Here is a 19,050-nt window from a genome sequence, read left to right on the forward strand (position 1 = left end):
TGAACAATTTTCGAGCCAAACTCAACACCAATTGTCTGTGCCTGTTGTTCTGAAAAAGTATCTTCTACAAATCTATGAAGGAGAGAAGACTTTCCAGTGCCGCTATCACCCACAAGAATGAGCTTGATTAATTGCTGATATTTCTCGGCCATTTCTGCCTACAAGAATAAAAAGAAAGCAAATCAATAAAATGACAATCAAAAATAATTTTAAAAAACAGCAACAAAAAAAGAATCGCACACACCAAACAGTCGAGGAAAACACACACACACACACACAACCATCTGTTAAGAGCCAAGTCCTAAACACAGTTCCTAACGGCAACGTCAGCAATACCCCGCCACCGCCTAGTTATTGAAGCATCTCGTTCTATACGCCGCCGCGTGGGCCGCCATCCAACACGCGATCTTCCTGCCCTGCTTTTTGCGCAGGCTACCACCACGGTGGCAGGTCATTCCCCAGTTATTGCGGAAGAATGTTCGTTTGCATTCCTTTAAGCTCGTTTTCGCCCCTTTTTACAGCGTTTTGTCGCAATGCTCCCGCATTGCCTTACTCTTTCTTCGGCGGCTTTCGGGCAGAAAGGCGGCGGCCAGGTGTAGCAGAGTCGCGCTCCCGAGCTTTTTTTTTTTATTATTTGATCGATTTATTTAATAAATGCGTATTTTCCCAACCGGTGCATGCAAGCGCGTGGATTAAAAGAGGGGAATGCCATGTTTTTATGGTGTTTGACGGGCCGCTGATCGGGCGCACTCTAGCGAACGCCGCCGTGATTTGTGGCCTTTTCTTTGGTTGTTGGCGCCGCTTGTTTGGCAAAGCGGCGCGAGGCGAGGTTGTTGCTGCCAGCGCCTGGTTCAACGCCTTTTGCGCTGTCTGGCGGAAGGCGTTCGCTGGAAGATTAGATTCGCCTCCGCCGGGCAAAGTGCGTAAAATATGGTGTGAGGAACCCCACTTTTTTGGGGGGAGCTTGTGAAAAGAATGATCGCGGTAGAGCTGGCTAACTTAATTAATGTATGTTTATCCTGATAAATGAAGGCATTCTTTATGGTACTCTCTACCGTATGAATCTTTTGGGAAGAACACGACTTTGTAGGGGCAGGGAGCCGATAGAGGCCAGATAATATTTGTTTTTATTTTGCCATCCCACCCACCCACCCCCTTTTGATTCCCACCACGCGGCGGGGTCTTGTGGTTGGAGGACCCCAAAGTCTGCCACTTCGTAAGTAATAATATTTAAATCCTAACTGAGGACAAAGGACCATGCTAGTGGTCCACAGAATTCTATATATTGAATAAAAAGAAAACATTGAAGCAATTAACTAACGAACCTTTTTTCTTAACTTGTTTGGTTTCCATAGATTATTTCAGGAACCGGCCAGCGCTCAAGAGGATTATTCATTTTTAATTCTTTGGAAATTGCAACGGTAACGGGCACGACGAGGGAGATCGTAGGTGGGATCGAGGACAGTGGTGTGCCGCCTAAGAGATTTTCTCGGTTCCGTAGCAAAAATATAAAAGTATGTGAAGAAGGAAGGCATTTAATTCCAGAGGCTTGCTTGATCAAATAAATACGGAAAAATCAAGGCCCTTTTGACCGCCTTGTTTTTGGAGAGAAATGTGAATATGTGGAGGGGTGTTGAGTGCACCATGGCGCTGAAGTTGGATGTTGGGGAAGGAAAGATGGGAAAAATTAAAAGGAACCTTTCTTTTTTTGTTACGAGATGTGGGATGACCCTTCATAATGGGGTTCCGATGCATTACAACATGAAGAAATGGGTGGATAGCTGTCAACACAAATGGCTCATTGTTTTTTTAGATTCAGAACATGTCGCGGTTCATCGAAGTGGAAAACCCCCAGTGGCTTTTTTTCCCTTTGGCGGAATAGAGCAATCCAAAATACATACAAAAGAGCTACTCTCAGAGCCACATGGGGTTTTAGTTTTGGTTTACGCGATTTACATAATATTGCATGAATACATGCCGTGTGATCGTCTTTACCATAAGAACCAACGAAAGCACGGCTTTGTTGTTGGTTTGAAGCGCCTGGGTTTTCATTGTGCTTATTATCTTCCGGCCACTTGTGTCTGTGTGGGGAGGGGGGTGGGGGGTCGATGCTGCGTACAGGAGGGCGTCTTGCCCCATAAATGTACAAATGCACTTGTGCTCCCATTTTTGCAGCTACACCATGTTTGAGCCGTGGGGGGTAGAGAAAGAAACACGTTGGCAAATACGTGGCCCACATTGAATGGTGACGGCGTTTATTACTTTGTGTATTCTTTTCATTTCTTTTTTTTTTTTCTGTATCCCACGCAAAATTACATGGAGAAAGGAAGTTAATACCAAACGCTAAGCGCTACTGTGAAGCTCGAAGGCTCTGAAAGGACCAACAGCACACACACCGCCCACACTTACGTATTTGTATGCTCTCACGTGTTGCTGCAGTGAAGGCACCCCGCACACACAACCGTCGCCGCATGACCGGATCCAGCGGAAGGAGGAGGGAAGGAGGAGAGAGTGAACCGCAGAGGCCCAACAAGTCCCGGCATGTGTTTAATTCTTTGGTGCTGTGCTCCTTGTCATCATGTTGATTTGTTGTGGCAGTGGAGCTGAGGCCGCAGTGGAGAGTAGGTCCGGGGTTGAGCAACTGGCGCAGGAGATCGACGTTTTTGTGCCGAAGAATACGCAGGTGGTGTCAAGAAATGGGACTGGTTTATTTGAAGTGAAGGGAGCATTTGTCTCACCCTTTCTTTTCCGTGCTGGCGGAGTATTGGTTGCCATTGCTGAAGGCTTGTTCGAGTATAACGTCCATGAAAATAAATTGTTTACGATTTGTTCTTCCGACATTGTGGCCGGGTACATCAAGGCTGCGGAGACGTGGCCGTCCATTGTCGCTGAGATCACCAAGGGGGAGTGGAGGGCACGCACCGTGCTTGGCAGCAGGCATGGCGATAATCGTTTGCGCGTTTTGCACCGGCCTACAGCAGTTGCAAGGGACAGTAAGGTGTTTCTGCTTGTGGGAAGCGATACTGTAGGATACGACACTGGTGTTGTTATCTGGGAGAAAGATGGCTGGAACATTCAACTGGTTGAGGGTATGGTCACGCAGTCGAAGGACGGTGTGTAGAGTACACTGATTAGCTGGGCTGAACCCAGGTCGCTTTCACAACAGATCTCCACACACACTCAAGATCACCTGAGGGAACTTTTGACTGCTGGTGGCTCAGGCAATGTGTTGCAGAATGACACGCTTGTGTTTCCCCTGGTGGCAGCGAAGGGGGAAAATCACCCTTTCTCCATGATTATTTGCTCGGCGGAAAACGGAAACAACCGAGTGCTCCCAGAGAGCGTATCTCCTGGGGAATGCATTCGCCCCCGCATCACCGAATGGGAGAAGGGAAAACTTCTCATGGTTGCTCAATGCGGCAATGACCAGAATGTGTACGAGTCGCGTGACATGGGGGGAAAGTGGACGGAGGCTGTTGGGACACTCCCAGGCGTGTGGTTCAGGTCACGACCAAGAGCTCCCTGGGACAAAAGCTTGCGTGTAGGAGACCTCATCACCGCGACCATTGAGGGAAAGAAACTCATGCTGTACACTCGGCAAGGGCACCCCTTCTGGGGGACTGAAGCCAGGGCACTCTACCTTTGGGTCACGGACAATAGCCGCAAGTTTCATCTTGGACCCCTTTCTACGGATCATGCTGTGGATGAGACGCTCGAAAACGCCCTGCTGTACTCGGATGGTGCGTTGCACTTTTCACGAGAGAGTATTGTGGGAACGCGCCGGGTCATATCCCTTGCCCACCTGACTGAGGAGCTGAAGACGATCAAGTCCGTCCTTAGTACTTGGGCAAAGCTTGACGCCTCCTTTTCCAAGTCGTCCACACCCACGGCTGGCCTGGTTGGATTCCTGTCCGATACGTCGTCCGGTGGCGACACGTGGATCGACGAGTACCGCTGCGTGAATGCAACGGTGACGAAGGCAGCGAAGGTCAAAAATGGTTTCAAATTCACGGGGCCTGGGTCCAGGGCAACATGGCCTGTGAACAGCCGGGAGGATAATAAACAGTACGGCGTTGAGAACCACAGATTCATCCTTGTGGCGACGGTGACCATCCACCAGGTTCCGAAGGGGAGCATTCCTCTGCTGGGTGCGGGTCTCGGGGACGGTCACGGCAAGAAGTTCATTGGGCTGTCGTACGGCATGAATAAAAAGTGGGAGACGGTGTTTGACGGCACAAAAACGACACCGAACACCACTTGGGAGCCGGGGAGAGAATACCAGGTGGCGCTCATGCTGCAGGACGGCAACAAGGGCTCCGTGTACGTGGATGGTGTGATTGTGGGGAACCCGGAGACGATACGAACAATTGAGACGCAGGGGTTTGAAATCCCACAATTCTACGTTGGGGGCGACGAGGGAGGCAGCGGCAGCGATGTGACGGTGACGAACGTCTTTCTGTACGACCGCCCACTGAGTGTCGGTGAACTAAAACTGGTCAGGAAAAGCGACGCCAAAAAAGGTAACGGTGACGGCTCCATGCGTGGGGCCGTGTCTCGGGTGCTTCTGCTGCTGCTGCTGCTGGGGCTGTGCGGCTTTTCGGCCCTTTACGGGGCGTAACGCGGCGGGGCCCCTGCCTCCGGTGGGGGCATTTGCGTCTCCCCACGCACCTTCTGGAATAATTGCCACTTCTTGTGCACGTTGTTTTTACTTATTTTGCTTTTACGATCCCTTCGCCGCGCAGGCCCCTTCCTCCATGTGGAAGCATGCTCCCCCCGAGGCCATCATCGCGTGGTTTTTGTTTGTTTGTTTTTTTATTTCCCCCCGTGTTGTGGTCCTCCGACAACGGCGGGATCTACTCAGTGTTCTTGTTTTTTGTTTGTTTGACCAGAGGCGCGCTCGGCTTTGTGTGTCACGCCGACGGCGCCGGCTAATAAAAGAGACAATGGAATGGGGGCACGAAACCACGCCGAGTGCCCCAGTGGAATATAAATAATGTGTGGGCACCGGGGGTTTAAACGACTGGAAGGAGTGTAACGTATTTTCTTCATTATCTGCAGGCGAAACATGCGCACCGATTTGGATTTCACGCAGCAGCGTGTAATATATATATATATATATATATTTTTGAGTTAATGCATAATGGAAGACGGATTTATCTTTTTTTTCTTTTCAGCATATGTCCCGCGGCTTGCCACGGCGTGGGCAGCCGTGCAGTGTTGGGTTTCACCATTCATCTCGTTTGTTTGTTTTCTGGCACTCCTGTGTGGTTGTATTTGCCCCTAAATGCCTTGCTTTTTTTTTTGTGACTGTGGGTAAGAACTTAACGACAATTACACGATATAGGCATTGCAGTGTACCCCAGCAATGGGGCCCGTACCCTTTCGCGGTGCTGGGGCTCTGGTTGCGTATAATGTCTCCGCAGCAGGGCGTTGCTGCGAGCACGACTGAGACCAAGACGACTCCACCCCTCGAGAAGGTTCCACGTCATGCCCGGTGCGTGGAGGTGAGGCGGTCTGCCTGCAAACTGTCGGACAAAAACGCACGATCGTTTCGCTGCGATCGCTCCGTTGATATCACCCGTGGCGGTGACGTCCACAAGAACCCTGGCACCGAGGAGGATGGCTACATCACTTTTTGGCAGCTTAACATAGCAGGCCTCTCGTCCGTAAAAAAGATTGCGTTTGCTGTGCGATGGGAGCTGCCCCAACCTGACATCGTTCTTCTCCAGGAATTAAATAACCGCAGTGAAGTGGCGACAAAAGTTTCTGGCCATAATGGCTTTCTTCAGGCCGCACCGGACGCGGTGGTGGTGTTGCCATTTTGGTGCGTCACTCTCTACCGTGCGAGCGCCTGACGCTCCCTGGCACTGACCTCCTGGAGACCATTGCTGTCCGTGCATTTCCACCGGGCCGTCCCGGCATTTGCGTGGTGAATCTCTACAACCCTCCCACAACAACCTTTAAGAGCTCTTCGTTTATCAATATCGTTTGTCGCTTGGGCCCGAAGCGATGATCGCGGGTGACCTGAATTTACATCGTGAACTCTGGGACAGTCATATATAACATCAACGACTGGAGGCGATAATTTCGCCGCTACTTTAATCGATATGGATTTTGGGCTGGAAAATGACCCGACACAGGCAACACGGATCACACATCGTGATGTCTCGTCCCCTGACGTGAATGCGTATCGCGTACTACGTGTCACCCACTGGACATCCACCCCCTACATGGATTCCGACCACTGCTTAATATCTTACTCGGTAGGGATGGACGATGGCACTCCACGAATAGCCAACACGCTGCCTCGACGGAAGAAAGCCACCTTTGCCCTGCGTAAACCGGATTGGCCTGCTTTTACATCGTTGTGTGAAACACTCCTTGCCACCGCGTCCACATGGTTGGATTCTCGCGGAGGCATCGTACGAGCAGCTGAGCGCCTTATCCCGCGCGGCAGCCGTGACACCCCAAAACAATCTGGACAAACAAAATGGAACAAGCCGAGTCCGCCGCAGAAGCAGCACACGAAGCACACACATTGCCTCACCTGGAGACAGCCTGCTTCGAGCCGAATGTATCCGAAAAGAGGGAACTAAAATCAAGCCTTACGCCGTTGCTTCGCTGTGCTTCTGGAAGCCCGCGCGAAAAGACGTGGAGCCTCACCCAGCCCGAGCTGGCGATATCTTCGCGGTATGGCGGCGCCGCATCCTCATCCCCTGGAATTGGTTGTGCTCCGCACTGACTTGGCCGCGTTTGTGTCCTGCCTCGGCAACAGGCGAATCTGCTCGTCCGTCATTTTGTGTGGGTTTTACGTGCCACGTTACCTTATACTGTCGCTGCTGCTGCTGCACTCCATTGCCCCCTGGTGACTGGGAAATGGATCGACCTCTCACGCCGTATGAACTTGACGTGACCATCCGTGACTCTTTGCTTGGCTCAGCCCCTGGCCACGACAACATGTTGAATGAATTCCTGCACCGTCTCGGGCCCGTTGCGTGCGGCACTCTTAGAAATATGATTCACAACTCCTTTGCAAATGGCAGCCTGCCTGAAGACTCCATGAGCGGAAGTGACGACGGGGACTCTTCTTCACCGTCTGAGGCGGATATTTTTTGGTTGCCATTGTCTTCCATGTTAAAAAAGAGTGATGATGAGGACTCACTGGGGTCGTGATTGAAGGTGCTGCACATGACGGTAGAGGCAATTTTTATGGAACGAAACAACACCAAAAAGCAACAACAATGTTTTCCCTTGTTTTTTCTTTCTGTCTCTCTCTCCCTATATATATGTAGTGTGTGTCTGCGGCTTAGCTTCCTTTATATGGTTGGCCTTATCATTACTGTTACGGATGTCCCTCACGTGTGATATTATTATATGTATTTGTATGCACATATTCTTTTTTATGTCTGTTAATAAATGCAGTAGAAATAAAGTATGGCATATGTCGATCAGGCTATCAGTATTAGGCGAATGGACGTCTGATAGCTCAATACAGAAGTGCGAAATATGTGAGGTCAAATTTAATTTTGGGCGCAGGCGTCATCATTGTCGGTACTGTGGCGGTATTTTCTGCGTGTCATGCTCGAGCTTTTTTGTTAAATTACAAAAGCTTCATGTAAATAAACGACGACGGGTGTGCCGCAAATGTTTTGAATTTCTTTCAAAGACACCGCAAGCTACAAATCCGTCCTGTGCTAGTGCTCAGAGCCACCATAAAGAGTTGAACAGTGTGAATGCTTGTAATTGCGAGTCCGATCGTTTGACTACTGAATCCGCCCAGGCAACAACTGTTGTCTCTTGGACGCCACGAAGAGAAGAAGATCGAAATACCGCAGGTACATTTCCCGACGAGGAGAATGCTGACGATACTGATTTGGATGATGACGACGACGATGTTTCTGCTGCTGTTGCAGGTGTATATACTCCTCTATGGATGATGGCCAACACACCGGTAGCCTCGCCTTTCTTGCTGCACTGCAAGACAACCTTCGGTATTCAGAGGGCTCTGACGTAATTCATGTTCTTATTTATGTATCAGCCACGAGGTGTCAGGTGATTTTAGTTACGGTGAGTGATGGGGAAACCGTGTTGATGCTCGCTAAGCGTTTGGTGGATGTGCACTTCAGGTTGGACAGTGGATCTTTCAAGTCGATTAGAACGGCTGCGAGAGAGATTTTACTGCAAAAACTGAGGTTTTCAAGTGAATCCATTGTTATAGAGAATGAGGCTAATGCGAGTGATGTGGCATCTCATTGTAAACACTTGGTTCTTTCGACTCTGTCTGTTTCCGAGCTGCAACATGTGCACGATGATGATCCTATTGAGGGTTTTTTTTTTTCCGTAGCGAACTCTGCAGTGAAAATAAGGACGATATGATATGTTATTTGTTGCCTTTTTATTTTTACTTTCACGTGTTTTTGTGTTTTTGTAATTTCCGTGTGTGTTATTTGTTGGTGTTTTTTTTTCTTTTTTCTCCGGCACAATTTGCAGAAAAAAAAATATAAATATAAATATAAATAAACGCTCACGAAATCGGCAAGAAAAAAATGACCCTCATTTGGCTGCCGTCTTTTTTTCTTTTTTTTTGGTGTTAAAAGAGTTTTTTTCGTTGAAAAACTGTGAGTTTTCCCTCGTCTGCGTTCTCGCACTCACGGAGAAACAAAAGGAGGGGGAAAAACTTATGAATTCATGTCCTTCCAATTGAAGTGCCAGTCCGCCCTCCTGTGGAATACGTGAGTGCTCGGCCTTGCAATCCGCGGTGTTCAAAACATCTCATATTTATTGATTTGCAGCGTTTTTAGTTGTTTTTTTTTTTTTTAGAAACTTTTTGGAACGAATGTGCGAGTTGTGGGGGCGAATTTTGATGGTGCTGCGCGGGAAGGTGGCGGCTGCAGTTTCTTTCTGTCGTCCCACCCGCCTCCTTCATTGCGCTTCACGCGGTGCAGGGGAGTCCGGCGGCTAAAAGGGGCACTAAATTAAGGCTGCAGCTTTGCTACTTTACGACGAGTTTGGCTATTGTCGATTTATTTGTCTGATGGCTTTTGTTGCGTGTGCATGAGTGCTGGATAATTTTTCTTTGGAGCGCGTTGATGCAGAGCGATGTGTGATTAAATTGTCTTCTCCCATTTTATTGTGTTTCCCTCCTCTCACATTTCTGAGGATAAGACGTCAACGACCTCATCTAAGCAGATGCTCATTTCTTTTTTTTTTTTTTTTCTTCCTTTTCCGTTTGAAGAAAATGGACGTTTCCGCTTTTCTGAAGGAGTTTAAGAGGGCGAGGAAGGAATCTGGCGACAGCGTTCCTCTTGGTGGCGAAGAGAGCGCGGGTGCCGCAGGTATAGCAAACGCATTTTCACAAAACGCAACAACAAGTGGACGGATTTTATCTCCGGATGACTCGGGGGAAAGTGAGCAGTGCATCAGCGATCGTGAAGCCGAAGATGCGCCGCCTTCATATCTGAGAAGCAAGAGGCAACGGTATGATGCATTTTGGCGGCGCACGCAAGAGGGAGGTTCGGGCCGTACACGCGAGTCTTTTACGGAGATAAAAACGTACCGGACGAATCAGTTTCTAAAGACGGACAGCAGCATCCCCAATGCGACAGTTCGGAGGGCAACTCACTCTATTCCTTTACGAGTAGCAGCCAAGAGGGGTGGCGCGTCAACCGTTAATAAACTACGTGATGAGCTCTTGCGGAAAAAGAATTCTCTCAATCAATCATTGGTGGTGAGGGAGCATACAGACAGTTGTTGTGCGGATGATTCTCGGGAGTGTGCATTGAGCACAGGCGCTGAGGGATTTCTTGTCTGTGTAGATGATCTTATTGCCCCTGAGAACACGACTATGGATCAGTCTCCCTTTTTGGTTGAGGATCATGCGGCACAACTGCAAGCCAAAAATGAGGGTGATGTGGCCACAGCCACACCGAAATATTCCACGGAAGAGCAGCAGTCTTCTTCTCTTCCTCCTCCTCTTCCCCCTGTTGAGGTGGAATTGTGCCATGAGAAACCCAGGACTGAAAGAGTGAGTTTGTTCGCTCGAGCAAAGATGTACTCTGGTGCGACTGCCCCTGTTGTGAATAGGGAGTCAGAGGTCTTAAATACGAGAAAGTTTTTGAAATAATTAGATTCTGACGAGGAGAAAACAATAACTACCACCACCACCAAAAATGGATTCTTTTGAGATAAATTGGAGTTCTTTCAGTTTCTATTCATGTGCTCATTAGGGAGGGGCATTGAGGATGATCTTTGGGTGCGGAGGGATTTTGGCATCACCGGAGTCAATTTTTTGTGTTCCATTTATATTTTCACGATGCCGTAGAATGGAAGAGAGGGGTGAAGAAGAGAAAAAAGAAGAGAGAGGTGGTCGCTTGACATGGATCGTTTTATTATTGGATCCCCAATTGGTGAGGGCCGCTTTGGCGTCGTTCGTGCTGCAGTTGTTAAGGAATCTGGAATGCCAGCCGCAATCAAATTCGTCACAACTCCACGTCTCGATGAGGGTATTCCGCATCCCACAGCGAGGGGACTGCTTGTTGCAATGCGATTGGTGCATCCTTTTGTTATTCGGACATATGAGGTAGTTCCGTGTGGCTGCTCCTTGGCGTTAGTGATGGAGCGTTGCAAGACTGACTTGGCAGCAGTCCTCTCAGGGAGAACTGCCAGCAATCCTCTGCCCGCGTTAGAGGCAAAGTCTTTATTTAAAATGCTTCTTTTGGCGTTGGCGTACATACACAGCGAGGGTGTTCTTCATCGAGATGTGAAACCTTCAAATTGTTTCTTGACTGCGGAGGGGGAACTACGCCTCGGCGACTTTGGACTCAGTCGTGTATGGGATACGGAGGCATCCATGACTCACGAAGTCGTTTCGAGGTGGTACCGAGCTCCCGAGTTACTTCTGGGCCAGCGACACTACGGACCCGAGATTGATGTGTGGTCATCAGGATGCGTATTTGCGGAACTTCTACGAGGGTACAGTGGTGCTCTTTTTGCGGGCGATGGAGATATTTGGCAGTTGTCACGAATATTTGATGTATTATGGACACCGACGCCCACATCGTGGCCATCGGCGGTGCTGCTTCCCGATTGGGGAAAGGTGCACTTTGAGCCGAAGCGTCCTCTTCCTCTCCGTGAATTTTTCCCGGATGCCTCTGAATGTGCATTGGATTTGTTGCGAAGATTACTTTGCCTGGATCCTCAAAAGCGTTTGACTGCGGCTGGCGCCCTTCGTCACGCCTACTTTGGTGAATACCCGACGTGAAGGTCTGTGGATGAAGGGACGCGGGGGCTATGTGTGGTGTGCGGGGATGAAAATTGGAATTGCTCATATAAATGCGTGCTTATTTTCCTTGACAATCCTTTTTGGTTGTTGTTGTTATTTTAATGGGTTATTATTATTATTTTGATTATTGTTTAAATTTATTTTTATTTTTAATTATATTTTGTATTTGTTCTTGTGGATTTTTAACTGCGAAGCCCAATTTTTTGTCCAAAGTAAAAGAAAACTAACGCGTGTGCGAGAGAGAGAGAGAGAAGGAGGGTGACGAGCACATATCTAACATAATAATGTATCGTTGCTTTCATCATTTCTCCACGTTGCCACTGGCGTTTGTACGATGGACTGCTACAAACAGTTACGTCAATCGCCATATTGGACCATCAGCGGCAGAATCAATTTCTATGCTTCGAATAATTGGCAAAGAAAGTCTGTCGGACCTCATGACTGCTGTGATCCCGGAGAATATTTTGCGAAGTCCTTTAAAAGAGGCTCCGGCGATGAGCGAGCAGGATGCCCTTTCGCTTCTCCATTCACTGGGTTCACGGAATAAGGTATTAAAGAGCATGATTGGGCAAGGATACTATGAATCGATCACACCACCTGTAATACTTCGTAACGTTATCGAGAATCCTGCATGGTACACCCCATACACTCCTTTCCAGGCTGAAATATCTCAAGGCCGTCTAGAGTCCCTGTTGAATTTTCAGTCCATGATTATAGACTTGACAGCTATGGATTTGGCAAATGCATCTCTTCTTGATCAAGCTACTGCATGTGCTGAGGCAATGTACCTTGCCTTTCATCATGGTCGAAAGGAGCGTATGACTTTTTTTGTATCGAGGGATGTCTTCCCATCTTGCGTAGAGATGGTAAAAACGAGAGCTGAGCCCCTTAAAATAAAGGTCGTTGTTGGTGATCCAAATTTGATTGATTGGAGCGATTCCTCACTTTGTGGAATTTTGGTACAAACTCCAGATGCCATGGGGATGCTTCATGATTTTACGACACTGTTTGAGAAGGCAAAGCAACACGGTGTCGTCAGTTGTTGTGGGACAGATTTGATGGCTTCTGTTCTTCTCAAACCTCCGGGAGAAATGGGAGCCGATGTTGTTTTGGGATCTGCCCAACGTTTTGGTGTCCCACTAGGGTTTGGAGGGCCTCACGCCGCATTTTTTGCTGTCAAGGAGGAATTTAAGCGATTGATTCCGGGTCGCGTCATTGGTATAAGTAAAGACTCGACGGGTTGTCCGGCCATACGCATGGCGCTTCAGACGCGGGAGCAACATATTAAGAAGGAACGCGCCACATCCAATATTTGTACTTCGCAAGCGCTCCTAGCAAATGCTGCGGCATTTTATGCCATTTATCACGGCTCTGAGGGCTTGAAGGAAATTGCGAGCGAAATGCACAGTAAAGCCAAAATACTTTCTGTTGGTTTAGAGTCTGTAGGGCATACAGTGGTCAATGGTACATTTTTTGATACCATCACCGTAAATTTAAAAGGTATAACGCCTGAAGACTACGCGACATGCTGCGTGGAAAAAGGCATTAATATTTTTGTTGATTATAGTCATGGCACCGTCTCTATATCGGTGGATGAGGCCACTACCGAGGGCCATGTAGTGTCTCTCTTGGAGGCAGCAGGGCTAAAACTTCCTGTGATAGGTGTCCTTTCAAAACTCGCAGAACAAAAGAGAGCAATGCCTTTGCAAATGTTACGAAAATCTGTCTTCCTTGGGCATTCAATCTTTCAAAAGTACAAAAGTGAGACTGAACTTATGCGGTACATTCACCGTCTTCATAGAAAAGATTATGGTCTCACGCATGGCTGTGTGCCCTTGGGTTCTTGTACCATGAAACTTAATCCAGCTGCCGCCATGTTGTCCTTGTCGTGGTCAGAATTTACCAACCTTCACCCTCTTGCACCGAAGGAGCAAACGCGAGGATATAGTGCGTTGTGTTTGGATCTGGAGCAGAAAATAAGGGATATTACCGCTTTAGATGCCGTGTCGCTTCAGCCAAATAGTGGTGCTCAGGGTGAATATGCTGGTCTTCGTGTGGTCCGCTCGTATCATAATTCAAAAAAGGAGAGCCATCGCAATGTTTGCTTGATTCCGGAAAGTGCTCATGGCACAAATTTTGCTTCGGCTCTCTTGGCAGGGATGGTGATTGTAAAGATAAAGTGTTTGGCGAATGGAAGGATTGACATGAAGGATTTGGAAAATTCTTGCCAAAAGCATACAAAGAATCTCTCGTGCATTATGATAACCTATCCGAGTACGTATGGTTTGTTTGACAGGGAAATCTTGGCCATTACTTCGATGGTGCACTACCATGGAGGGCAATGTTATATTGATGGAGCAAACATGAATGCAATGGTGGGTTATACAGCACCTGGATGTATTGGGGGCGATGTGTGCCAGATTAATCTCCACAAAACGTTTTCAATTCCTCATGGTGGTGGTGGTCCAGGCATGGGTCCTATTGCTGTTCGTCAGCACCTGGCTTCATTCTTGCCAGATTCTGTTTTTATTCAAAATGTTGGTGGTTCCCAGCCTTTTGGTCAAGTCTCTCAAGCAGCATACGGATCGGCGTCTATTCTTCCAGTTTCTTATTTATTAATGTTGATGCTTGGTTCACGGGGTCTCAAGACATGCACGGAGTATGCGATTTTAAATGCCAACTATTTAAAGAAGCGTCTTGACGGCCACTACCCAGTTCTCTTTTTAGGGGAAAACGATTTCTGCGCTCACGAGTTTATCATAGATTTAAGACCATTTAAAAAAACAGCACAAATTGAAGCAGAAGATGTGGCGAAACGACTTATGGATTATGGCCTTCACTCACCTACCCTGGCATTTCCTGTTGCGGGAACACTCATGATTGAACCCACAGAGTCAGAGTCAAAGCGGGAGTTGGATCGTTTGGCCGATGCACTTATTTCCATTCGTACCGAAATTGCATCCATAGAGAAGGGTGAACAGAGCACAACGAACAACGTTCTTAAGAATGCCCCGCACACGGCAAAGTGTGTCACATCAGATGATTGGGACAGGCCATACACCCGGAAAACTGCTGCATTCCCTTCGAGCCATTCACACACCGAAAAGTTTTGGCCTTCAGTTGGCCGCATCGATGGAACCTATGGGGACAGAAACTTGATGTGCAGTTGTGCATTGACTAATTTTTGTGAGTAAAACTGTTGCAATGGGAGACAGTATTTTTTTAATTTATTTATTACCAATTTTATATTTTTATTTGTTTCTGCATCCATTTCTTGGGTGATAGAGTGTTTTGGGCCTATTTTTGTCTGGTGTGATAAAACTGAACAGGGGGAGAGGGATATGATTGTGTGTGAGTGCGTGTTTGTCTGTGTGGTCGCAGAATGATTTTATGGTCTTTATCCTGTCAAGTGCTCTTCTTTAGGATGTACAATAATTTCAATGCGAAGATGCTTTGCCCTTGCAATCGCCTGGATTTTTCCTGCTTATTATTCCCTTTGTTAACACTGTTGTTGATTTGTTAAGGTAAAGCTTTACTGCAACTATACAAATGCATGTTTGTGGGATTTTTTTTTGTCAGGCCAAAGGTGAAGTGAACTAAGGCGTCTGCCTTTCCCTCACTGTCGTCAAGAATATTCCGGATACTCATCACGCACACGTCTCAGATGTAATTTTTTCATTAGTTTTGGATAATGTCTTGCACTTCGACAACCTCCAGCTTTGAGATAAATGGGGGTTACGATGAGAAGGAAATCGTCTACACACTTTTTTTTTTTTTGGTGTATCTTTTAGTTTTTATTTTCTCTTGTTGCTGTTAGAAAACATTGAACGAGAGGGTTTGCTGCCCTTTTGTTTTATTTGTCTTTTCTGCCTGACGGCCAGTTGTAAACTGAAGTGCTCCTCGGCACCTCAGTTGGTGCTGGCGGGTTTGCTCACAGTCGTCACTGGCAATCGCATGCGCCAACTTTCCGTTGCTTTTTTGCATTGACGCAATTATTTTTATTTATTTATTAACTGAAGCCATTCTGTCCGGCGTGCCACTTTGATTGGATTGTGTGGGATTGCCCGCCAACACCATCAAACAAAACAGACTGAAGAGTTTACTTATTTAAACGTCATCTTTTGCGCACGTATTTTCTTACGTTCTGTTGATGTGCAGTCAAACAGCGAGGTGTCCGGAACTATGCGTGCGTGGAATTCTTTCCTGCCATGTGGACTGCGGGCAACACTGCGGGGCTGTCACTTTGACTCCGCAGAGTTATTGTGTCTCTTTGCAGGGTTGGTAGGGAATTCCATGCAGCCTGCTACTGCTGCTGTGTCCTCAAATGTTGTCACTCCATGCGAATAATGTGCTTCATCGAATGAGGGTGTTGATTGGGTTTGTGTGCACTCTGATTCTGTTTGCTACTTTGTGCGGGCACGCAACACTTGAGTGGTGGGAAAATGGAGCGGGGCGATGCATGGCCGCGTCCCGCCCATCGTTCACTGCACGATGGTGTGGTGCACATTGTGGTGCTGACTCTGCGATGTAACTGCGGTCTCCTATGCTGCAATGGTGGTGGGTGGAGGAGAGTGTTGACCCGCGGCGTGACGGTGGGATTGTGCATCCTTTTTATTCTTTTGTGAAGGTGCACACTCATTACTAGTGTTTGTGATAGGGTAAACACACAGACAACGTGAATAAAACAAAATAAAAAAGTGCGATAATGTGGCGTTGTTTCTGCCGATCGCACGTTGTGTTGCTTCGGGGGCGGTGGGCCTTGACTGCTTCACCGACAGGCGTTGCAGTGCGGCTGCGTGGCGCACCGACGACCCCGCCGTGCGAATGCCACGCCCAACGCCATTGGGACTGCGGGACGAAACAGCCGCGAGTGTCCTTTGGGGCCAGCGGCACCTGCTGGCCGCGGTTGGGTGGTGCGAGTGGGATGCTTCACCGCACGGGTGTTGTGATGGCACCTCGCCGTGGCTCTTGTGATGGTTCCGACGCTGCGACCCACATAAGAGTGGTGGAAACGCAGCAACCAAAGTGGACTCTTGACAGTTGGCTGGATAAAGTGCTGCTGGAGGGAAAGGAACGCATCACCAAAATGAGGCTGAATGATTTCCTACGGAATTATTTTGACGGCAGGGGCGTTGTGGAATTCTATAGGAACGTCTACATGAAAGAGTTTTTAGGTAGCCCCAATGAGTTCATCAAAGACGAAGTGTTATTGGACACAATAAAGGCATCGCCGTCATACCAAGAGCTTGAAAAAGAGCGTGAGGAGTTTTACATGCTATTGGAGGCTTCACATGAGCTTAAAAAAGAAAGTATTTTTACTCTCGGGCATTGGAGGGAATTTGAAAGAAAGGATACGGTCATTCCTCTTGCAAGGGCAAAAATAAACAAAGTCTACTCTCAGATACTGAGAGAAGAGAGGCGGGAGGCAGAAGAAAAGGCAAGGCGAAAACGACAAGAACTGGGAATTGACGTTTCCACTTGGATTAAAGATACGGTGCTTGAGGGAAGGGTTCGCGTGAATAAAATGAGGCTGAATGACTTTCTTACGATGGAATTGGACGGCAGGGGCGCTTTGGACGCCAATCGGGATGTCTTGCTGGAGGAGTTTTTTAAGGACCCCAAGAAGTATATTTGCGATGCGGGAGTATTGAACGAAATACAGGCATTGGATCGTTACAAGAGGATGGAGAGGGCTGTAAGGGATGAAATGGATATGGAAGAGGATGCAGACAACCTTCACAAAAAAGGTGTGGACAAGTTACTGAAGTGGTTGGTGGCGGCTGCGGAGGTAAAGGCAAGTGTTCATGGAGCTACTAAAAGGTTTTTGGATGCAGCCGCCGAGGAGGCGAGGAACCCAAAGAAGTCGAGCGCACCGAGGTACCTGGAGGGATGCTACGAGTCTGTGTACAATGCGAGGTGGCATCATGTCGTGGAGGTTCCTGGCGGCGAGGGGACGGGAATGGAAGTGCATGAGGGGAAACCACCGCAGTCATGGACGTACAGGGCAGTTGGCGAATCCCTCGAAAAGGATGACGGTGTGGAGCAATCCGGTGCACCGCGTTCCAGGCTGATGGTGCTCACCTCGGACAAGGGATGGCCGTACTCGTGGAAATGGAAGGAGAATAAATCCACTCGTGACTGCCATGTGAACTGTGAGGTGGAGCGAGTGTGGCGGATCGTCAAGGACGATCTCACCGAATGGTTCAGCAGTCACGGTCGGACCGACTTTAAGCCCAAGCGGCGTGTGTTGATTGGGACGCCCGGGATCGGGAAGTCGATGGCTGCCGGCTCGTACCTCCTCTACCAGCTGCTGCAATACGACGTCGAGAAACTCCCAGCGGTTGCGTACAGTTTTGGTGGAAATACGACGTACGTGTTTGACAAGACCATCAAGACGGTGACAAGATACCTGGGTAGAGGAGCATTCGAGGAATTTTTGTATGATTTGCGTCATTTGAAGATGAAGGGGTATGTTATCTACGATGTGACAGAGAAAGGAAGGCCAGCGAGTTGTTTTGCGTTTTTTGATAAATGGGGCATGATTGTGGTGGCATCGCCAAAGGTAAGCAACTATGATGAGTGGGAGAAGCATGTAAGAGCCGAGCGAATCATCATGAATTGCCCCGCCGAGATGGATGTGAAGGCGATGTGTGCATGGATGAAGCGTGACGAGACTGCGGAGAAACAAGCGGAATGCTGGAGGATGGTCAAAGAACGCATGGATAAAGTGGGGCCGATTCCACGTTACATCTTTGATGCGAATAAGTTCATTGCGCACTCTGCTGCCATTGAGGATGCCTTGGATGGGATCAATTCTCGGGATGGTGAAAAGCACTTTACACATGGAGGAGTGAGACTATGGTATTCTGAGAATCCGTCTCAAAAGCTTGTGAGGGTTGTCCGAGCAAGAGGAGAAGTCGGTGCTGAGGTATTTCTCAACGCACCGATATCTTTTTGCCTCGGGCGTCGAATACCGCACTATTTTGGGAAACGTGATGAGTGAGAAAGTTATTCTTTTCTTTTCTGTTGCTAGTATTGGGGTGAGAATACTCTTTTGTCTGAATGTATGGGGGGGTTTGGCTTGCGCGCTTTCATGTTTGGGGTGAGTTTTTCAGTGCATTATTAGAGGAACTCAAGGAGCTGAGGCCACCAGCACGCCGTGGAGGACAGTACGCAGTGCCAACGTTAAACCCTCAAGGGCACCCCACCGATTCATATGGATTGGGTTCATTGAAGAATCCTTTTGAGGGGGAAAATTTGAAGTATCGGCTGCTGTGCACACCGGAGACAAAGAACTTTCCGCTGGTGGACCCTTTTTCTTTGTTGATTCGCCGCGGAAGGCGCTGGTCGGGCTGCAGATGACGACGGCGGGTGAGCATCACACCATACCCAGCACTGTGAGGCAGTTCACTGAGCTCCTGGCGGAATATTTTAATGGTTGGGACGAATTATCCCGAGACATGTCGTGGGATATTATTTATGTACAGCACGCAAACAGCACAATGATAACGAAATGGCAGAGATGTGGTCCCGTCAATCCCAAAAATTTGAGCGACGATGAAAAAGAGATTGTGGCGTTCTGGAACGGAAAGGTACACCAATACCAGTTTGTGTTAACAACTGATTTTGTAAATAAAATCCGAGAAAAGTGAATACAGAAATCTTCTAGAAATGGGATAGGCAAGAAAATTGAAAAAAATAAGTAGTAACAAAGTGCATTTCGTTCTGGTGAAATATATTAGGAAGTATTTTAACGATTTTTATATGTG

At 48.0% G+C, this 19,050-nt stretch overlaps 8 protein-coding genes and 2 pseudogenes across 8 annotated transcripts, besides 13 other annotated features; 9 read left to right on the forward strand and 1 right to left on the reverse strand.

Annotated features, from left to right (window-relative positions):
• Tc00.1047053509163.3 (small GTP-binding protein, putative) lies at positions 1–152 on the reverse strand (the record flags this gene model as incomplete). The annotated part of the gene is made up of 1 exon (XM_807873.1): positions 1–152. A coding segment is annotated over one exon (152 nt), but the record flags the coding sequence as incomplete, so codon positions are not given.
• Positions 1–1,195: a sequence feature (heterozygous, Esmeraldo-like haplotype).
• Positions 476–970, forward strand: Tc00.1047053509163.6 (uncharacterized protein; the record flags this gene model as incomplete). The annotated part of the gene is made up of 1 exon (XM_807874.1): positions 476–970. One exon carries the CDS (start codon positions 476–478, stop codon positions 968–970), a length of 495 nt encoding a protein of 164 aa, XP_812967.1.
• Positions 960–1,393: a mobile genetic element.
• Positions 1,196–2,010: a sequence feature (areas not merged during assembly with more than two copies in the genome that could not be assigned to a particular haplotype).
• Positions 1,621–2,190, forward strand: Tc00.1047053509163.10 (uncharacterized protein; the record flags this gene model as incomplete). Its single annotated transcript, XM_807866.1, has 1 exon — positions 1,621–2,190. One exon carries the CDS (start codon positions 1,621–1,623, stop codon positions 2,188–2,190), a length of 570 nt encoding a protein of 189 aa, XP_812959.1.
• Positions 2,011–2,883: a sequence feature (heterozygous, non-Esmeraldo-like haplotype).
• Positions 2,417–4,618, forward strand: Tc00.1047053509163.30 (annotated as a pseudogene).
• Positions 2,884–18,349: a sequence feature (areas not merged during assembly with more than two copies in the genome that could not be assigned to a particular haplotype).
• Positions 5,102–5,123: a microsatellite.
• Positions 5,783–7,050: a mobile genetic element.
• On the forward strand, positions 7,349–8,014 carry Tc00.1047053509163.50 (uncharacterized protein; the record flags this gene model as incomplete). The annotated part of the gene is made up of 1 exon (XM_807867.1): positions 7,349–8,014. One exon carries the CDS (start codon positions 7,349–7,351, stop codon positions 8,012–8,014), a length of 666 nt encoding a protein of 221 aa, XP_812960.1.
• On the forward strand, positions 7,930–8,376 carry Tc00.1047053509163.54 (zinc finger protein, putative; the record flags this gene model as incomplete). Its single annotated transcript, XM_807872.1, has 1 exon — positions 7,930–8,376. One exon carries the CDS (start codon positions 7,930–7,932, stop codon positions 8,374–8,376), a length of 447 nt encoding a protein of 148 aa, XP_812965.1.
• Positions 8,393–8,472: a sequence feature (T-rich).
• Positions 8,491–8,521: a sequence feature (AT_rich).
• On the forward strand, positions 9,239–10,123 carry Tc00.1047053509163.60 (hypothetical protein, conserved; the record flags this gene model as incomplete). Its single annotated transcript, XM_807868.1, has 1 exon — positions 9,239–10,123. The coding sequence occupies one exon, from the start codon at positions 9,239–9,241 to the stop codon at positions 10,121–10,123; it is 885 nt and encodes a 294-aa protein (XP_812961.1).
• On the forward strand, positions 10,376–11,260 carry Tc00.1047053509163.70 (protein kinase, putative; the record flags this gene model as incomplete). Its single annotated transcript, XM_807869.1, has 1 exon — positions 10,376–11,260. The coding sequence occupies one exon, from the start codon at positions 10,376–10,378 to the stop codon at positions 11,258–11,260; it is 885 nt and encodes a 294-aa protein (XP_812962.1).
• Positions 11,360–11,449: a sequence feature (T-rich).
• On the forward strand, positions 11,566–14,475 carry Tc00.1047053509163.80 (glycine dehydrogenase; the record flags this gene model as incomplete). The annotated part of the gene is made up of 1 exon (XM_807870.1): positions 11,566–14,475. The coding sequence occupies one exon, from the start codon at positions 11,566–11,568 to the stop codon at positions 14,473–14,475; it is 2,910 nt and encodes a 969-aa protein (XP_812963.1).
• Positions 14,497–14,538: a sequence feature (AT_rich).
• Positions 15,272–15,294: a sequence feature (AT_rich).
• Tc00.1047053509163.90 lies at positions 15,987–18,933 on the forward strand (annotated as a pseudogene).
• Positions 18,350–19,050: part of a sequence feature (areas merged during assembly that could not be assigned to a particular haplotype. This can correspond to areas where the two haplotypes were merged or to regions with more than two copies in the genome that were merged during assembly.) that runs on past the window's edge.

Source organism: Trypanosoma cruzi, genomic scaffold (assembly GCF_000209065.1).
Source record: "Trypanosoma cruzi strain CL Brener 1047053517159 genomic scaffold, whole genome shotgun sequence".
Lineage (NCBI taxonomy): Eukaryota > Euglenozoa > Kinetoplastea > Trypanosomatida > Trypanosomatidae > Trypanosoma > Trypanosoma cruzi.